This window comes from Tachypleus tridentatus, chromosome 8 (genome assembly GCF_004210375.1).
Source record: "Tachypleus tridentatus isolate NWPU-2018 chromosome 8, ASM421037v1, whole genome shotgun sequence".
NCBI lineage: Eukaryota > Metazoa > Arthropoda > Merostomata > Xiphosura > Limulidae > Tachypleus > Tachypleus tridentatus.
In genome coordinates, this window is record NC_134832.1 from 130309127 (window position 1) to 130330369 (window position 21243).

At 34.1% G+C, this 21243-nt stretch overlaps 1 protein-coding gene across 4 annotated transcripts in view; it reads right to left on the bottom strand.

Annotated features, from left to right (window-relative positions):
• Window positions 1–19169, bottom strand: part of LOC143223488 (oxygen-dependent coproporphyrinogen-III oxidase-like) — a 52894-nt gene extending 33725 nt beyond the window's left edge. Inside the window, exons 1-5 of one of the 4 annotated variants that reach the window (XM_076451535.1) lie at window positions 19037–19169; window positions 17532–17621; window positions 16681–16741; window positions 9633–9704; window positions 6523–6573 (exon numbers count right to left, since the gene is read on the bottom strand). In XM_076451535.1, the coding sequence (XP_076307650.1) occupies window positions 6523–6573; window positions 9633–9704; window positions 16681–16741; window positions 17532–17620 (273 nt within the window). In that variant the 5' untranslated portion in view covers window position 17621; window positions 19037–19169. Of the gene's footprint in view, window positions 1–6522; window positions 6574–9632; window positions 9705–16680; window positions 16742–17531; window positions 17622–18818; window positions 18875–19036 lie in introns of those variants that run through there. The other 3 variants (XM_076451536.1, XM_076451539.1, XM_076451537.1) reach the window with 3 other exon arrangements.
• Between the last annotated feature and the right edge of the window lie 2074 nt (window positions 19170–21243).

Sequence of the window (21243 nt, forward strand, 5' to 3'; positions counted from 1 at the left end):
TTTTGAATGTTACATTTAAATTCATATTTGGATTTGATGTATGTAAACATTCATAAATCTTTATATTCAAACACATTTCTCTTTATGCATTTTTCCATTCATTATCCAATTTTCAAAATATTTCTTTCTAACAGACAAAGGAGGAGGAAAACTTTTTCCACAAAATTCCCTCACTGAAGAAACATTTTGGTTAAGTTTTTATCAGATTAACTATTTAGTACATATGAAGGCTACAAATTCTATGTTGATATTAACAAGAAATTTAAGGAATTGCAAAAAATGAATGACTTTCCTGTAATATATTCTTGAAAAAAAGCATTTTTATACACACTGTTTTTCTTCCATGATTGACAATTTGGGAGATACAGAGCATGATAGACAGGCAATTGCTACTAAATATACCAGCAGAAACACTGAACTATGAGCAGCTGTTTGTGCTAGTAATTACTAATCATACTATTCATACCCAATGAAAAAATTTAGAAAAGCTAACATTTTTCTCAAAAAGGATTTTTTTATGAGAAATAATACATTAGTAAAATTATTCAGATTGTACTGTTTAGTCATATAGAACTCACTGCATCAAAATGATTCAATTCAGAGTTCAAAAGTTATGTAATATTTTGATATATTAATTGATACAGTTTACAGAAAATATATTCTTTAAGAACTCCTGTTTCTTAGTACTACATTTAAAAATTACATTAATAAATATATAATCTAATCCTCACTTCAAGTCCTAGTGAAAGTTGCATTCTTGTTGAGAAGTGAATACTTTTATTTAAAATTATGCTCTTTGTAAAGAAATGGTTGTTCCACATACCACAGTTATTTTTTCTTATTGTGTGAACCCCAAATGTGAATTTTATGATGAATTTTTGCTTGTGATGTCATTTAGTAGATGGTCCATGGCAGAGGAGTTTTGATTACATACACACTATTTTCATTATATACTCTTCAAAAAAAGAAATGCAAAAGGCAAAATATGAGACAAATTGTTAACAAGTTTATTCCGGGTAGTTCTGTATGACACGTGTGAAACTTTGCACATTCACTGCTGAACATCCAAAGTCTGCAAAGGCTAAGTCCACGCCACTAGGTGAAGTTTAACGCCACTCAACATCAATAACGAGAATGCGCCCCGTGAGCATCAATAACTGCTTGGCATCTCCTGCCCATGGAAGCGATGAGATGACGAATCACATCCTGTGGAATGGCTGTTCACTCAGCCTGCAAAGCTGCTGCAAGCTGAAGTAGAGTCTGCGGTTGAGGTCGTCGCCGTCGCAGACATCGGTCCAACTCGTCCCAAAGATGTTCGATGGGGCTTAAATCTGGTGATCTGGAGGGCCAGGGAAGAACATTGATGTTGTGGTGTCTCAAGAAGACAGTGGTGAGTCGGGCTGTGTGAGGACATTGCATTGTCATGTTGAAAAACGTCGTTGACGTTCACCATGATGGGTTGCACATGGGGCCTAAGAATGGGGTCAACGTATCGTTGAACCGTAAGATTCCCTCAAATGTGCAAAAGGTCTGTTCTGGCATTGTAGGCGATGGCAGCCCACATCATGACGCTGCCACCATCATATCTGTCAACATCCTGCACACAGTTTGCTGCAAAATGTTCACCTCGGCGACGGTAAACAAGGGTCCTTCCATCCTGCCTACGAAGCATAAAACGTGATTCATTGCTGAACCAATGGCCTCCATCGTCGATGAGGCCATACATGATGTGCCCGAGTCCACTGCAACCGTGCTTGACGATGTTGCTGGGTGAGGATGACGCCTTTGACTGGGCGTCGAGGTCGGATTCCTGCATCTCGTAGATGGTTGCGTGCGGTCTGATCGGAAATCCTACGCAGCCCTGGTATGGTTGAGGCAGTAGACATCGCAGTGGTGGTCCTATCCCGAAGGTGACATAACCGGATGTAGCTATCTTGTGCGGGCGTGGTCACACGAGGTCTGCCAGATCGTGGACGGTCACGAGTTGATCCATGTTGTTGGTGACGATTCCATAGCCTTGTGATGGTGCTTGGGTGGACATTCACAGCTCTGGCAACATCTGATCGAGATTCGCCTGCTTCCAAGCGACCAATGGCGTTGTTGCGTTGTGCTTCAGTCAGTCTTGGCGTAACTGTATTGCGTGTCGGTGGCTTAACACTGAGCTATGAAAACCAAGAACCTGTCACTTTTATAGGGATTTTGCACATGTTGCACTTGCAGAACATGCATATCTCTCAAACAAATTTATTGGACACGCATGCATTTTGGCGAAAAATCCGATGTTTTCCTCCGTTTTCAAAGTGCACAACTTTTATTGTCATTTTGGTCTGACAATCAGTGCCTTAACATGTGTAACATCACATACTCTGAGCTTGTAACGTTATTACATATATTTCTCTTTAAAATAAAAAAAATATCCCTTTTGCGTTTCTTGTTTTGAAGAGTATAGTAAGAACACATTGCTAAGCTGGGATAGAATCTTACATATCATTTTTACTCTTAACACATGTAATATTATGCATATTGGTTACTATAGTGTTAATTTTTCTTTAATACAGCCTTACTACAAATAATCTGGATGCATTTCAATGAGAAAAAGCTCTGAACATAGTTATTACAAAATCTCAAATTACATACTTCAAATGGTGCTGTTGCTCATGGTCATAACAGCAGCACAATGTAGGCTATTATGACTTGAATGTCACACAGACCACACAATAGTGCATCAGGCCCTGATAAAAGAAAATGATGAGTTGAAAACCTGTGGTCAATGCAGAGCCTAGTTTGGATAACTTCCTCCTTCCGATCCTTACAGAAAAAAAGACTGAGAAAGTTCAATGTAAGGATTTATCTACAAAATCTTGTTATTATGTTGCTAACTCCAAATCAACTTCTAACTGACATGGAGCCAAGCCTTGAATACAGGACTGTAGTCCATGTTTGGGACAGGATGGCCATGATAACACCAGAACAGACAGACCTAGCTGCAGCATCAATAAGCTCATTCTCGTGAATACTGACATTGTCCAGTATCCAGAAAAACATGATAGAAATGACTGACAAAGAAAAATGGGACAGTTGGGTTGGAATATCAATGAGAACAGGATGAGAATTAACGTAAAGCAATTCTATGGCTAGTAGAGAGCTAACTGAGTCAGTATAAATAGTAGAGTTCATGTACTGCATAGCTTCTACATGATCCAGGCAAAGAAAAATGGTATACAATTCAGCAGAGAACTTGGAAACTGTAGAGGGAATCTTGTACTCAACAACTAAAACACAACAAACCATGGCAGAGCCCACAGAGTCACTGGATTTCAAACCATCCATATAAATGATAATGGAAGAATGGTTTGAAAGATGTTCAGCAAAAAAGAAGATGGTACTTTCAATTAGGAATATCTGCCTTCTTCAGATGACTCAATGAAAAGTCACACTTAGGAATGGTAATAAGCCATAGTGGAATGGATTGACCTGTGGAGACAGAGATGCCATTTAAGGACAGACCCAATTCAACCAGCTAGTTCCACCTATATATGAAGGCCAAAAGGAACAAAGGCAGACTGCCAATTCTGAAAAAGCATGGCTCACTGAGGAAGAAAACACAACCCCAGAGGGGATGTTGTGGAAAGGGCCAAAGTTTTAAAGCATCCAGTAATGATAGTTGCAAATAACAGAGATATAGAGGTTCATAAAACTCAGTGTGCAAACTCTATATTGGAGAAGTGCAGAAGGCCCCTGTGTAGAGAGCTGAAGCCCCACATGGTGAACAGGATCCAACATCTTTAAAGCTGATGTTCTGGCAGAGCCATAGGCCAGAAATCCACAGTCCAGCTTAGATTGAATGAGGGCACAATAGATCTTTAGCACAGAACATCAATCTTTTCCTCAAGAGGTGGAATAGAGGAAATGGAGGATGTTCCATGCTCTTGCACAGTTAACATGTAGCTGCTTGATGTGAGGAATGAAAGTCAACTTACAGTCAAATATAAGCCCCAAGAGCTTTGCCTCAGGGACCACAAGAAGCACAACTTCACCAAGACAAAAGTGCATACAAATGGTTTAAGATAGAGAAAAGGTAAAACCATTTGCTGTGGTTTACTTCAGTAAACGATTGAGGGCAGTCCATAGTTGCCATTCAATAAAGCTCACACTCGCCAACAGACACAAGATGTGGAAGTTGTTAACATAGAGTCTGTTTGCAACTATAGAGGGAGTTGTCCAGTAGCAGCATTAACCTTTGTAATGAAAAAATGTGACACTCAAGACACAGCCCTTAGGGAACCCAAGTTCCTGTGGGAAAGAATGTGAAATTGCAGCACTATTCATATGCTCTATGGAACTACCCCTCCTAATCATTATCAGCACCACCCCCCAAAGGAGATTATGCCCATTAAAATCCCCCAGGATTAAAGAGATGGAAAATGTTCAATGAGGGCATCAAGGTCTGATTGATCACAGGACTCTTCAGGAAACAGGTAGAGAGAACAAATAGTGATGGTAAAACCCAAAGAAACACAAATGACTACAGCCTCCAAGTGGCAAAGACAGGGCAGACACATGCTGATCACCCAGCAGTGTCACCCATCCATGGACTTATTCATCACACAAACTGTTAATTCTGTACAAACAAAACTACCAAAAGGTGACTGCATCAGCAGGTTTCCAAAACATTTTGTGTAAAGAGACAAATGAAAGATAAGAATCAATAAAATCATTAATGTCATCTATATTCGAACAAAAAAAAATCCCAACAGTTCCACCATATCAAAGTGGCCATTTTTTTTTTTATGTGGAGGAGAACTGGGCAGAAAGTTCTTCTGTTTTTGACCACAATTTTTTCTTTATTGGTAAGAGGTCTATCAACCTCCATGGATCCTGCTCTGGGACAAAAATTCCAGTAACTAAAAGTGTGAACAAATAGTGATATTGCATATCAAGGCCAGAGAAGAAGACAGACCCAAGGAAACACCTAAACCTGGATCCAAAAGAAGTGGACCCAGGAAGCCACCTGAAGGAGTGGTGGGGGCAGAGATGGGAGCAGATGTAAACTCATCAACTTTTTTAACCATGAAAGACAAAAAACTCTTCATATGCTTTGCAAATGACTCTGCTGGAGGCACAGACAGATCTGTCTACACTCCCACTGTAGTAGTGGAATAGAGTGCATCAGCATATGTCTGAGATGGAGTGGTGTACAATAATTTCCAAGGCTCTGGGTATGATATATCATTCAGAGTCTTCATACATTGCACCTCTTTCTCCTCCACCCACTTAGGGCAAGAACTAGAGTAAGAGGGGTGTGAACCACTACAGTTAACATAGTGTGGTTCCAGTTTGTATTTGTAGGCATCATGGTCTGCAACCACAACGAGCACATGTTAATGAACCACAACATGATGTCTTCAAGTGATCAAACTGCTAACACTGGAAACATATAAGAGAATAGTGAATGTATGGGCATACCTTACAGTTTAGATGACCTGCCTTGACTGTGGCAAGTGGATGTGGTAATGTAAATGTCAAAATTAGAACATCAGTTGGCAGCATAATTCCAACTTTGAGAGTGGAAATTTGGTGTACCCCAGAAACACCTTTGCTGGAAAAATCGGCAAGGATCTCTGACTCGGGAATGCTCTTCAAGACTCTCTCAACACTAACTCCTCAAGGAATTCAGGGGTTTAGTGTGTTGTGGTGAGGATGATTCCACCAAAATGTCTCTAGAGCTTAACATTTTTAGTGACTTGGAGAAGCCAGCATGCCCCTCTAGTCCCTTTTGAATAAAGAAAAAAAGGGAGGCATCTGCACTATCTATTTCTCAGATGAGTGCAAAATGAGAAATCTTGGTACAGAAACCAACTGCGATATGACTGTTAAATAGTCATCCATTAGTGGCCATTTACCAATTTTAATTTTTATTCTCACTTTTACTATTTTTTTTCTTCATGAATGGAGGTATCCATAATAAAGAAAGAACTTTTCGGTGCCAACTGTTCCCATACACCATGGAGCCCTACAAGGGGATGCACTGCAATGCCAAACAAGGTCATTGCAGCAACATCAGGGTTTCATGAACACAATGCCCAAAACCCAGCATCAGACACAATGTCCAACACTGGTAGTTGGTTGACGTGGGGAAGGCCACCCAAAGACTATCCATCTACAGGAATTCAAGGCCAAAGTGGTTGTTAGGGTTGGACCCCTCAACCCTCAACTACCAGGATCCTTTCTTTCCATTCATGGGTTGCCATGCACAGTAAACACATGGGTGGATGTTCAAAACCCAGAGGAGGTAAAAAGAAAGTACAGAACGGTTTCTGGGAGGTCTCCTCACCATGTATAGGAATCCACCTCAAGGGAAATAAATAGTCTTACCCATTCTTTTTCATCCAATATATTTCAAATTATGAAAGGACCCCAACTTGAACATTTTTTTTTAATTTGACAGTATTCTATCATGAAACAACCAATAAATTATGCCAAATAATTGAATATTACTAACAACAAAGACAAGAGTCTTACCTGAACTTTTAAAATCATTAATTCCATCCTAGACTTCATATCATTAAGGTTCTGAAAGGAAAAAAAAAGACAAACATTAAAGATTGTGCATACTATGAGGATGATTAAAATGTAACAACATTTAGAAATGTAATAATATTTAGATGCTACTGTTTTTATTCTAAAAATTATGTAGCATCAAATACTGTGAGTCACATTAAAAAAAGATAATAAACCCAAATATTTTTGAACATCACTAGTCTCATAAATATTTTTTATTGTTTATTTTAGTAAAAATGTGTTTTGCAATTGCAAAGATCATTGACAAAAAACAACTAAAGCTGTTTTACTTGTATCAATAAACTTGTAAATTATAGGAAAAATATAGTAGGTGACAGAAAATATTCCAATCGACTTACACAAGGAAAACTAAAACCTGTGAAAAATGAAATAATTTTAGCACTTATGGAATGAAAGATAAAAATACCGAGTAGATAACTCATTTATTTTGATTACTCTTCTCAGTCAGATTTTTGTGTTGTTTTGTTCTTCAAATTTTTTTTATGAAAATATATGAAACTATGCATGCACATCTAATTTCAAAATATGTAGTTCTAATTTCAAGTTTTTAAAAAAAATGTTTGCTATCTCCATTAAATAAGCATTTCAGTTAATATGTTTGTTTTAGGTTACAAAGAACTCCAATTACAATGAAAATAATAATAAAATGTTATATACCTAACAGAACATGTGCATTTCTTATACACTTGTTCACTCTGTTAAAGTGACATGTGAACATACTTTAATCTACAGGATGATAAAAAAATTCATGCACCACAATGTTTTTTCTAAGTCACATACTTACAGCTGTTTGCATTGTGAAGCATTGATATCATGACCCAGTCATTCTTTCCTTCAGGTTACAACTCACTTCCACACTATTGCAAGATTAATGAATCTAGCTCAATTATTGTAGCAAAAGATAAGAATGTCAGACGAAACACAAATTTGACTTAGAAAATTCATAGTAAGGACATGAATGTTATGGTAATATGAATCTTTTGCAAACCTTCCATTACCAAAATACCTAATATTTTTGTATTCAAATGTTTGTATATGTCTTCAATTAATCTGTTTAATATTTTGTTCTTTTCCCATTGTATGAAGTTAAAAAAATGATTTATACCAGCCATATATTTCAAATTAATATTTTTCAGTGTGTACAGTAACATTTGTAATGGACTTACTGTTATACATTTATTAACTATCTGCATTTGTTTCAGTTTGATACATGCTCAAGTTTTGCCAATTCTCCAAATTTGTATTTTCAAATATTGTTCAACTTTCAAGAATCTCACCTTAAAGTATGTAAGCCAATGTGCCAAGAGACAGTAACAGAATATTATTTAGTCACTAAAGTCAGTATACTATAAGCTTTGGAAGCTATAACTGTGATTAACACTTATTAATTGGAAAACTACAGAATTGGGCCAGGAACGTTTATAGACTTCAAACATTACAAACCATTCAACTTCAGTGAAATAACTTCAGACATTATCATTTCTATGAGGATATTAAATATCTTGTTCAGTACAAAAGTCAATTTATAAGCAATGTGAGGCCAACCAAGACAACTAGCTTAAGCGAAATGTAACAATATCAACTCAGAATTAATTTGCTCATCATGGATCTAGACTGTAAATAAAAGATTCAGTTCTTGACCAGATAGAAGACTCAGTATAGTTTGTAAAACTCGTGTATATAAACCAATATTTTTAATAATAAGTATTTGTAATAACTGTTGTTATAAAGTGTATTGTTTGTACACTAAAATAATATTTGTGTTAAGAAAAAGATTACGTGTACCAATCTTGTTAGCAAATATAATAAATTTAGTACACATTGACAATTAACCTCTTAAGTTCAAATCTAAATTTCCTGATATTTGAAATCTTAATATGTAGTGTATGTAATATAAAAAATCCAAGGCTCATGTAAAACATTTATGAACACCTTTCAATTATGGAGTTAATCCTTACACACTAAATACTTTTTAATGTTTTTGTATTTCTTGTGATTTTTTTTTATTATAGCCATAATCATGTTGCATAGTTCATTTCAAAAATAATTCTAATAGACAAATATTTAAAAAAAAAACAACTAACAATAAAATAATGCTTGGTAATGAACAAAAAAAAATACAAACCCTAAAACAGCCAAAACAAAATAAAAGAGGTACTTCCTATACCATGACATGTACGACTTTACGAACTAACAAAATAAGTGGTTCTCAGAAAATATTTCATAAATATTTAACAAATGTATCATTTTACCCATAATATGAAACCGTAATTACTCAAAGAATAATTATAGTATCATTCAGTGGGTAAAATTATAAATTTCTTGTACAGAAAGAAGCATTATTTTACTTGTGATAAATACCAAAGGTTTCAAATGTTGAGTTAAAGTGTTACATAAAATAAACTTTTGAGCACAAAAATCATACATCAAGATAAACAAATTTATGATAATTCACTTAAATACAAAACAAACAGTTAAAAAATCCCCTGTATCTGCACTATAAAGCAGCTTAAGTTTTTGCTTATACATGTAGTAAAAATTTTCTAACTTCCCAAACCCTGACCATCATGAAACTTTCAGGGGATATTTGGTTCTTAGAACATTTCCAAAACTAGTTATTTTAGTCATTTTATGAGATTGACAACCATTTCAGTTTCACTCCTTTCTTTCTTATGTTTCATAGAAGAAATACCCAAGATTTTAGTGTTATACTTACCACTGTCCTATTAGGGGACTTACCCCTTTATACTGTCAGCAAATGAAGCAAATGCATGCTACTTTTCCATGCCCATGAAGACAATAAATTAGTTGCACATGAATACCTTTGCTAATAATTTTTAAACTCTATATGCAACAGCATGAATTGACATATGACTAAAAAAATGAATTATCAGCTTACATTTAGTTTCATTCAATAAACACTTCTATTTTTCAGGTCAGTTTTGAGTTTTGTAATTTTTATGTATACTGATTTCTTTTAACACAATTATGGTAACAGTATCACAGCTTTTGCTTCTTCCACAATTAATTTAAAAAAAGCAAAAAATTACCTTTTCCAACCAGTCTTGGTCTGTTACTGTTTCACCCATAAAGTTGGAAACTTTTATCTTGGCCATTTGAGCCTAAAAAATAAAATTAATTGTTTCATGAAACTTATTTCCTAGAAATATCATAATTGTTAAAAAGCAAAGTAAAACAGGAAATAGAATAAATCTAATATTAGCAACAAAAAATATGCAAATATATTTATATAAAGAGTTGAAAAACATACAATTATAATAAAAATCTTTTTATCTCTGAATCTTCTCAACTAAGAAATGCTAAATTGGCATAAATGTTTATATTAGCCAACTCTGTTTATAGGAATGTAGTATTTGAAATAGAAACCATAATACCTTTTGATAAATTATTTTAAGAAAATAAAGTTTATATGAGCTTCTATACCAATAAAGTCATTTTGAATGCTAATGAGTCACAAGTAGCTAAAGTCAGTCACTTGCAATATTTGTCCCTTGTACTTCAAGTACATGTCAAGTTGCAATCATATAGGGTATTATGTGTATGTATAAAGTCACAGATTTAACATCTTTGATATTTAGATATTTTTGATTTTTATACATAAACTATAAATATATTCACATTATTGTTTATTTTCATCTCTAACTAAGAAATACTTCTTAATTAATTAATATAAAACTTTGTTTACCTGAATGAGATTAACTAATTGTTTACACTTATCATAATTTTCTATTTGATTATGAAAAAATAAATCACTGTGTTTTGTTATACAAAGTACTTTATAGTTAAGGAATTTTTTTTATACAAACATGTACAAAAATCTACTATCTCCATCATTGCAGAATTAGGTTAGGTCAAACAGATGACTGAGTTGTAAGTTCGTTGTTTAAAGTGCTTTTTTAGTTAAGGAATTTTTTATACAAACTTATATGCAAATCAACTACTTCCCATCACTGCAGAATAAGGTAAACTACATCTGTGCTTAGTATCAATGTTTGAGATTGCTGTACAATTTAAAAAGTTCACAGAACTTCCTCCACACTGTTTTGGGTCAAAATAGAAAAAAACAACAGCAAAACATTCTCCTATATGAACTAATAACAATCACATTTATGTAAATACAAAACATTAACAAAACCAGAATAAGTTCACAGTGCTCTTAGCAAAACTGTATCTAGTTTAACGTACAGCTGAAAGGGCATGGCAAACATGTTTTGTCATACCAGGCAATAAATATGTAATTTAGCAACCACTAAACCATGCCAAAAGTAGGGATTATAATGTGATGGTCAACCATGCACATTATTTTGTAATAAGTCTCCCAAAAGCTGACAACTCAAAACTAGCAATTATGACAAGTCCCCTTAGTAAGTTTGCCATAACTTATAAACAAACATAAAACTATAATGTCCCTATGGCTGAAAAGGCTAGAATATTTTGTGGTAACAAGAATTAAATCCATGACCTTTGAATCATTAAAAATTACAAATTTTATCATTTTCTTAAACGAAAATGTATTATGTATTTCCAATAAATATACTTCCCTCTTCTCAGAAGATTAGCTTTCCTTGTTTTGTGCTGATCTCTATTTGCAAACTTTTTTGAATGCATGCCACAAGTCTTCAACCCTCCTTCTGTTGGAATCCAAAGTTCCAGCATGTCTATCATGTAAATCACCATGCATCACCTCTCCACAAACAAGAAAGCACTACTAACACATGTGACTCCCTCTATGCACCACCACCAAACTATCACTTTGAATAAAACATGAACATCAGAAGACAGTGGAGTAGAAGAGTGGAAAATGTGAGAAGCAGGAAATACCTATTGAAAATAATTTTTCATTTTGGAAAATTATAACTTTTGATACAGTGCTCTCCCTCTACTAACAAGATTAACTTGAATCTCACACTGAATTGGAGGAAGAGGGACCCATGTAAGAGAAGCACAAACATACCTCCGAGGTAGGTCTTAAGGAAACTCCCTGGTTGAAATTAACAGATTAGAAGATCTGAGAAGGGGCACAGCACAATATCTGGACCAGGTATCTCTTCATCATGAAAAATGATAAGGTCAGGAAGACCACACATGGTAGAACAAGGAGAGAGTACATCTGTGTGGGAATAGCTCAGTCCCACAATAAACAGTTGGTAAAAGATGATGTGCCCAAAGAAACCCTGAACCAAAGTCTTGGAGTAATAAGTGCTCCACTAGCAGAGACAGATTGCCAAAGGATGGTGTATGAAGCAGGCTAAATGTGAAGCTACTGTGAGAGAAACTAAAAATTAAGCCAAAAACCTGATAAAATCTAGGTAGGAAGATAGAACACCAGTGACTGGAGCAGATCAGGATGAAAGGGGAACCACTTGCAGTAGGAAGAAGTGAGAGAACCAAGGTTCAGAACACCAGAAAGGAGCAAACAGAATAACCATGCATGGAGTATTATGGATGAAGGAGACCACCCAAAGAAGTAAATAGATGGGAGGGTAAACATAAAGGAACAGATGAAACCAATCACATCTGTTCCAAGACTGGAGGATAGGGAACCATGAACAAAAACCAAGGTAACCAAGATCAAGAGTGGTGGCAAAGGCATTAATAAGGGGCATAACTAGATGCAGACAGAGCTACCAGGAAGCAGGGACTGCACCTGGGATAAACAATATCCAGACAGGAAAGATAATCGACCAAGAGAGGGAAAGTGTCCATGATATGAAACATTGACAAAAGAATTTGATGAGTATTGGTTAGAGAAAAAGGATCCATGGTGCAAAAACACAAAGAATAGGACCTGGTCCTCCCTGGATAATCAACACAAGCCATCCAGTAAAAATATTAGAATGAATCATAACTTGCTGGCAGCTGGAATGAGAAAACAAATGATCCAAAGCCCAAAGAACAGCCAAGAGTTTAAAAACACTAATGTGAAAAAAAATCTCCACAGACCTAGGACCCCAAGCCCCTTGGCAATTGGCCCACACATCCCATTTCTGAAGGGAAGTATCTGTAAACAGACATAACTCAGGCCACAGAGGAGAAAGCAGGACTCCTCCCAACATATAAGCCTTGTCCAATACCTATGGAGTTTTATAAGCAAGGGGGAAGGAAGATGAACAGGAACATCCAATTCTGTGTGAGGTTCCACTAGTCATGAAGGAGAAGGTCCATAATGCAAATGCCTATGAGCCTTGACAAAGGGATAACAGGTGTCAGAGGCAACCACCACCCTAAAAGCTATAGAATGTCATCAACAGGAAGTAAATAAGGAGACATGGCAGTCTAAACAGCCAGCTCCATGGAATGGAATTTGAAACAAGAATGTAGAGTCCGACCAAGATTAGTGTTAAAGAAAACAACCAGATTTACAAAGTATTGGGAAGGATGAAGGAAGTAACTCTTCAAAGTGGTCAACAATCCCACTTGTTCATCTTTGAGAAAGTGCTTAAAAGCAGGACTGGCTGACTCAAATTAAAAATGGTAAGGAGAAGCCAAATGTCCATGTACATGTGGAAGATCAGTCCCTAGGGTATAAATATGCCAAGCAATTTGGCAAACACTCAAAAAATGCAGGTTATAGAGAAGCAAGACCAAAGGTTTGTTTGTTTTTTTTTGGAAATTTGCGCAAAGCTACTCAAGGGCTATCTGCGCTAGCCGTCCCTAATTTAGCAGTGTAAGACTAGAGGGAAGGCAGCTAGTCATTACCACCCACTGCCAACTCTTGGGCTACTCTTTGACCAACGAATAGTGGGATTGGCTGTCACATTATAATGCCCCATGGCTGAAAAGGCAAGCATGTTTGGTGAGACCGAGATTCAAACCCACGACCCTCGGATTACGAGTCGAAGACCAAAGGACAGGGCCATAAAAGGTGTACCATTGCACTACAGGTAAAGTGGCAGTAGTAAAACCAACATGGAGTAGGTATAACACCTGTTGGGGTAAAAGGACAAGAACTGCCTTGTATAGACATTGATGTAACCATGGATTCTAAGGTGGAAGAAAAAGTCATGTGTCACCACAAAACATGGCAAACAGCAGTACTGTGTCAAGGTAAATTCAGGAAATGAGACTCGGAACCCTGTTGAACAGAAGCCACCCACAAGAACAATGATAAAGAAATCATGTCAAACACAAAATGTCATAAAAACAGGGCCATAAGAATGGCTCATATATATGGAACCAGGTGACAGGTCCATGAGAATATAATGCCACAAGCAGAGGCAGGACAAGGAGTAAACTTTTGAGACCTGTTCCCCTAAAAAGTGAACTGAATCCACAACTGGTAATTCAAAATGTGGAAGCTCATCCAAAAACTCACAAAGGCAGACTGAGCCAAAACCATCGGGAGACAGGCACATCAAACATCAATGTCATCACCAAACAAGATGACTAAAGAACAATGTAAACCCACACAAAAGGGAATGGTGAAAATATGAAACAACAGCAACAATTAAAACAACACATACCCAAGATAGGCTTCAAGAAAACCAACAAGGGTTGAACAGAATCTTCAGGTATGTGTGGAAAGGTACAGTGAACTCTTGGGGGAGAGGGGGGAGGAAAGAAATCAAAATTATAGTCAGCATATGCCTGTACAGAGTTCAAAAAGTATGGGAAATATAAGGTAACATACATTCCATATAATTTTTAATCTGACCATAAATGAAGGCTATGAAAACCTCAATGGGTTCTCCACACTCATAGCCAAAAGTATAGAAACAGTCAAGTGATATGCACCTGAAGTGGTAATAGCAATTTCAGAATTCATGTGTGATAATGAAAGAGTAAAAAATGTGTGATAAATATCTCGAATAAAACTGAAATTGAACAAAATTAATTTGAACTAAATTAAGGAAAGTTAATCCACTTCTAGGGTAATAGTTGTTCTAAAGAAAGACATCCACACTCAAGCACTGCCATATGAGAAGTGATAGTTCAGTGGTGATGCATAAAAGGAGTTACATGTGTTTTGTGATGGAATTATGGATTTCAAAAGAGGAAGCATTGAAGGCTTAAAACATGCATTCAAAATATTTGCAAATAAAGGGCAGTACAAAACAAAAAAAGATAATATTGTAGGTGAAGGGAAAGTACAGTATGGAAGTTATTGTAATAATCAATTTTTCAATAAACAATCACAAATTCAATAAATTAATGTAGAATTAAAATCTGAACCTATCAGTCATTTTGCACAGGATAACAGAATATAAATCTTCTTCTGTATTGCACTTTACATTGTTTAGACCAGTATTATAAAAACATAGTCCATGATTGATTCTAGACAAATAGGCTGTGATTGCAATATATTGCCTTTGTAATAAGTAATGACAAATAAATATGTAAGAGAGATGTGGAAATCTAAACTTTTAGCTCACTTTGCACTGTAATATACCTGTGTACAAAATAATGATTAATTTCACACTTGTGATAATCTTATTCTTCTCCATCTAACACATGAAGTGGTGCATGCTAGTTAGTTCCTTTATACAGTGAAGATGCACCTAAAGTATCCATTCATTTGATTGTGTAAATGTAGCTCTGTGTATTTTGCTCACCATCACAATTGTTCAGTATAAACTCAATACCCACAACTAATTACATGTAAAGCATATTAATCTCAAAGTAATCTCACTAGTTCTGTTACTTTTAGCATTTTTCTTAATATATAATAAACTAGCATAAAAGCCCATCAAACACGATGGGAACCATTGTAAAACAAAACTATTGCATATAAAACAGGCAATACACAAAAGAAATATAAAATTTCCTTTCCCAGAAACACATTACATACTGGTATCTTTCAATAAAAGATTAAAATATACGATGACCACATGACTGCATACACACCTGTTCTTAGTTTAAGAAAAAGTCATCTTCTTCCCTACAGATAATTTGTATCTTCAGTCTGTTTTAACAAAGACTTTTCCATAATAATTTCCAGACAAATATTTGGTCTAATTTTTTACTTATTTTTCACAGGAGTCTTCCCAGCTTCGCCATTCAGGTTCTACTAACCTTAATGTCATAATTACGTGGTATCACACACATGAAGCCATTTCTGATCTGGTCCTGAGAATTCCTCCTTTGACAGGCTTTTATATAGCAGAAAAAGTGCCAAAATATAGGAGCTATTTATGCTTACATTAGTAATTAAATTCAACTGAAATGGGAACAGACTATAAAAAAGGGGAAATATTATAGGAGAAAAAGTGGATTGGATTCTCGTAACTTACAAAACTGAGAGAAATCTAGCACGACCAACTGACTAACACTTGGCTTTTAATGTATATATATCAATATCACAAAGAATGTTTATTTTCAGTGAAACATTCAGTAGTTTTAGTAGAGTGGTACTGCAAAATGCTAGAGATATAAAACCCTCAGGATGGTACTACACTACCCATGTGATATGTTTTACGTCATGATGTAAATAGTCATAAATGAGTTGTAAAATAAGTTGCTTAACATTTACCAGACAGAGAATAATAAAGATACTTGCATAATAATATGGCAAAATCTACTAATTTTTATTATAAATCTTAATCAAAATATCTAGTATTAATAATTTAATGTCATAAAGATACTGAATGCTTATTACATCATACTTTGTTATACATAAACATCTACTAGTTTGATATTGATAAAAAAAAGAGATGACTTATTTACAGCATAGATTAATTATTTCAACACTTTTATTCCGAGTACAAAAAGATGTATATAAATAAATCAGGTAACTTATGTGGCATATAACAGCATAAAAATACGATTATAAAAATGTACCTTATCGCATAATTTGAATTAGTTTCTAAAAACATTTTCATCTTATACTCAAGAGTAATAACTTAAGGTAAATGGTTGGACAAATGTTTTTAGTTTTCATTTGCCTTAGGCAGTTGAGCAACCACCAAGTTGAGTCCTGGCCATGTTTACACCAGAAATAATTTTCCTGTAACACTTTTCTGAAATTTCCAGAGAAATCCCAACCACACAAGATTTTTGCCATTTTACTTTATGTTATCTTTATTATAAAATAATACAGATACATGAATGGAGAAATAATGGAAGATGACAATTGAGTACCTTGTGCTCCTGGATATAATTCCATGTCACAACACTAGTAGCGACACCTGCAGTCAGCAACCTAATGTAGAAAAGGAAATATATGTCCTAGAACTTAATTAAAGCACACAGAACAGAGAACAACTCTGTATTATTAAAATTACTAAATATGGTTATTTCTACATCGATGAATATCTTACTAGTTTCAGAGGTCCAAATTTTGGATTAAATTCATTTGTGAACATTATCAAATACAAGTATACAATAACTAATGCTGATTCTTTTCTAACTGTTTAATGAGCAAAGTGCTAACTTAAGTAAAGTGTTCCAAATTTTATTTCAAAAAAAGACTTTTTTGACTAGTGTCTTTGTCAGGGTACAGTGTAATACACATAAGATATATAAATGCATTTGTTATTAATCATAAGAACCTCGCTAAGTAACTCTATGAAATCACACACAATGAAACAATATTACTCACTCTTTTGTAATGGTGGAGAACAGATATGTTTATACTGTATTATTAGGTTAAAAAATAAGTTTTCAAATATGAATTTAAAGAGTGCATTCACGTACATAGACAGCGTGGTAAATGTAGCTTAACATACATAAATTATGGTGTAGCACAATGAGTAAACACTTACAAACACATATTTCCAGTTTGTTTATTGTTAGATATAATGCAAATGAGCCACAATATAAAATACTAAGAAATAAGTGAACATCTTGAAAAATGAAAAAAATAAAAAACAGTATGAATATTAGGAAATTTGTGACAACAAAACATGTACAGAATGTATCATTTTGCATAAATTTATATAAAAATTATTTAAACTTGAAATAAAATGCTGTCTAGCTAGACAACCACTTACTTCAAAGTTCTTGATTTAAAAGTTCTTATGGCAGTTACAGTAGTCACTTTTTTGGCCATTACCAAAACCATCTGCCATGGCTTCCACATCCTTCGTAATAAATACAAAGTCAAAACATTTAAATTATTAATTTCATATGTTTATAATTTTTGATTAACTAATTTCTAAAAAAAATGTTGAACAATCAAAACATTTAAGAGTTTAAATTTTCCAAGAATGTTTTAGTTCTTTTACACTGGATTTTGTTACAAATATTAACTGCATACAGCTTAGCTATTTGTGAAATATCATGTATATGTTTTAAATTATTATTGCAATTTTTGTATCCTGCATTCTTTTAATACAGTGTAAAGCAAGACTACTTCCAGGAATCAATGGTTATTAGATATTGTCTTACTCACTTTATATAAAACCAAAAAAGTATAAACATATACATAATCAGTGATGACGAGAAAACTTCAACCCAAACAAGCTGTTTTTACATATATATATAAACATATACAGTGATGGAAGGATTTACTTATAAAGATACATTCAGGTCTAATTTTAGTTTCAGAAAATAAAGCTAAAAGATTTTACTGAAATTTACAATTTATCTGGATTATCTACAGGATAGAGGCCTTTGATTTGGTTTTCTGTTTTTGCTATATTCTGAATACAATAGATCATAAATTTAAGATTAGGAACAGACAGGCCAGTCTCCAATAAAGATAGCTTTATTTTTGCAACATGGTAATTGTCATATGAAATAAGTTGCCATAAACAGAATTGGGCACTGGTATTTTAAAAAAGGAATAAAAGACATAGTATTATTCAGGAAATTAAGTTCTATCTTCTGTTGTTTTTTTCAGAATTGAGTATGCAGACAGTTGTGAAGAACCAGATTCTTCCTTTGTGTTCAGATGTTACAAGACAAATATATACGTGATATATTATAATTCTGTCTTCTTTAACTGGAATTCTTGAGCTCTATGTACTAGTGACACAGAATAACACATTACGTAAGCTATATTCAAGTGCATGGCAAAATTCGGCAGTAAAAATAATTCGTTTAACATCTGTAATTCTAGTTTACAATTACATCATGTAATTTGTACACCTATTTTTAACACTATAATCATGATTAACTTGTTTTCAATATTTATATGTCACATTTCAACTTGATTTACGATTCAACAAATTCAACCTTAATAAGCAATAGTGATATTAACGTAGCTCTCTAAAAATAACACTTGCTAAGTACAATTAAATAGATCATAAATTATATCAATAATATTAAACATCTACCTATTTTTTTAAATTGTTAACGATAAACTTAACACGAGATACCCGAGCCATTACACAAAGGCTAGTCTAGTACTTAAAAATAAAAAGGTATAAAACCTTTAAATAATGAATAATAAGGTAAATAACACAATAGTAATAGTAATACTGATAGTACAGAACAATTCCGTAAATGCTGTAATGTCAACATTATCTATAATTATTATTTAAAATAAATGCACCTTATACGAATAAACACAACACCTGTATCTATTTCACAAGCGTTTTGTAAAAATATAATGTCAATATGCCTACGTGAACTAACACACGTGTAAAACACTTCACACTTGTGTCAGTTTTGATGTAAACTTTCCAAATATACAATTAAGCGCCCTCTACTTTAAATAAATTGTTAATCCCATTAACAGTTAATAATATTGTTGTAACCTCATTATTTTGTTGGTGAGTTGTTGTTGTCGTTTTTTAATGATCTGGTGAAAGTGCTTCACGACTGAAATGATCAAGCAACTCAATACAAGTGACGGCTAACACATCCAAATACCTCACCGAAAACTTCAGTTGCAACAAAAATATACACTGAGTGATTGATTCTATTGGCTAGAAACAACAAATACTTTCAAATGGCTCTTTGATTCTCGTATTTATAATCTACTCCAGAACTTACTAAACATTTTAGGTCAAATTCTTAGAAATTTCTAGGACTTATTTTTAAATTAAACTTTAAGCTTAACATTATCGTTACAAACAACAGCTCTTTCTAGCAAACAACTTACAACATTAAAAATATACTTCACAGTTACTGCACACTTCTTAGCTTGTGAAGTCTCTTGAACAATTGTAATATAAAACTAAAACGCTACACTATATTGTCCAATCAACAGGTTTTTCAGGTGGTTTTATATCCTGCAGTCCATGGTATATAGATGCAATGGTGTCTTGTTCTTTTTCACTAGAACATTGCTTGGGTAGGTTTTTCTCTAGAGTTATCTTTTTGGCAATTCTCTCATTGATTTATTTTCAAAGAAGATCGTGATGAATGAACTTTGCCTCGAATTCCCTATTTTCGTGGATTTTGGAATTTACATCAGTAATTATTTTCAGTGTAATGTATGACCTTTCCGAAAACCGAGTAGGTACTTAGGTTTTTATAAGATATATAATAGTACTTAGGACTTTGACTTTTCTTGTGACAAGAACTGTTGATCTATACTACGTCACCTCGATGAAATACAGTTTTATCAATATTACTTACCATCACAGTAACTTTTCATTTTATAAGCTTTTCGCTAGTAAAGTCATGCCTGACATCTTCATTCTTCATATCCACGAGAACCCTTTCATCCATTAATTACTCAGAGCATATTGTAATGTTTGATTCCATTATTTCCCAGTCACTAGATTAAGATTTATTTTTAGAACATCCGGGATAAAAATTTCACTTCTTGGTGGTATAATGCCTCCCATTCCTGTTCCAATTGAAAATTCAGCCTTTGGTTTACTGATTATCATGTAGTTCACAGAAACTTCCTGGTCATAGACTGTAAATCTATTTGAAGCTAATCTAATTTCGCATTAATGTCTCATCTTGAGATCAATTTCCAAGATGCTTCCTTTTTCATTATCAATTACTCATACATCCTGAAGCACAGAAAAGCTTCTTAGAGTAAGGGTTACTTTGAAATTCCTTATATTAAAACTTGTCCCCCAGATGTTTTGCATCGATCTCTTTCTTTCATCGTTACTGGACACAATTTCTCATGTTGCAGTAAAAATTGGGTTGAATAATTGTATATAATAGAACTTGTTTCAATCAGCATATTGTAAGGTTTTCAGTCAATGAGCTCGAGAATAATTTTTCTTATTTTCTCATTCGTGGTAAATGAAACATTTGCAGCAGGAATTCTTTTTGTAAGTCAGCTAATTTAAGGTGTTTAGATGTCTGGTTAGTTCTTTTTGTTCCTTTTATCTCATTGGGCTTGAAGACTCATCTTTGTTGTGTTAGTTCCTTGAAGTTTTATCAGCTGTTGATCATTCATAGTGTCAAACTGGAATAGTTAGGTTCCCACATATATATATAACAATTTCCTTTTTTGGTATCCTTTGAGAAGGACTCTTCTTTCTTACAAGCTTTTCTTTAAAATTCTCGAAACACTTTTTGTCTCGTGAGTCATTCCCTGTAATCTGTATAACTAATTATCTAGTCAATATCCTTTAGTTCTTTTAAACTAATGTCAATGTTGGTTGATTTTTTTAGTGTTACTCGATCTGACAATCCTACAACTTCAAGATGATATTATCTGTTTATCTTCAAGCTGGATTATAGTTCTATTGCCAACTGTAAAACTTCCTTTAAAGATGCACACCTTCTTCAGCTTAATCTGCATATCGTAATCTGTTATGGCATCTATAAATTGGTTATATACCAATA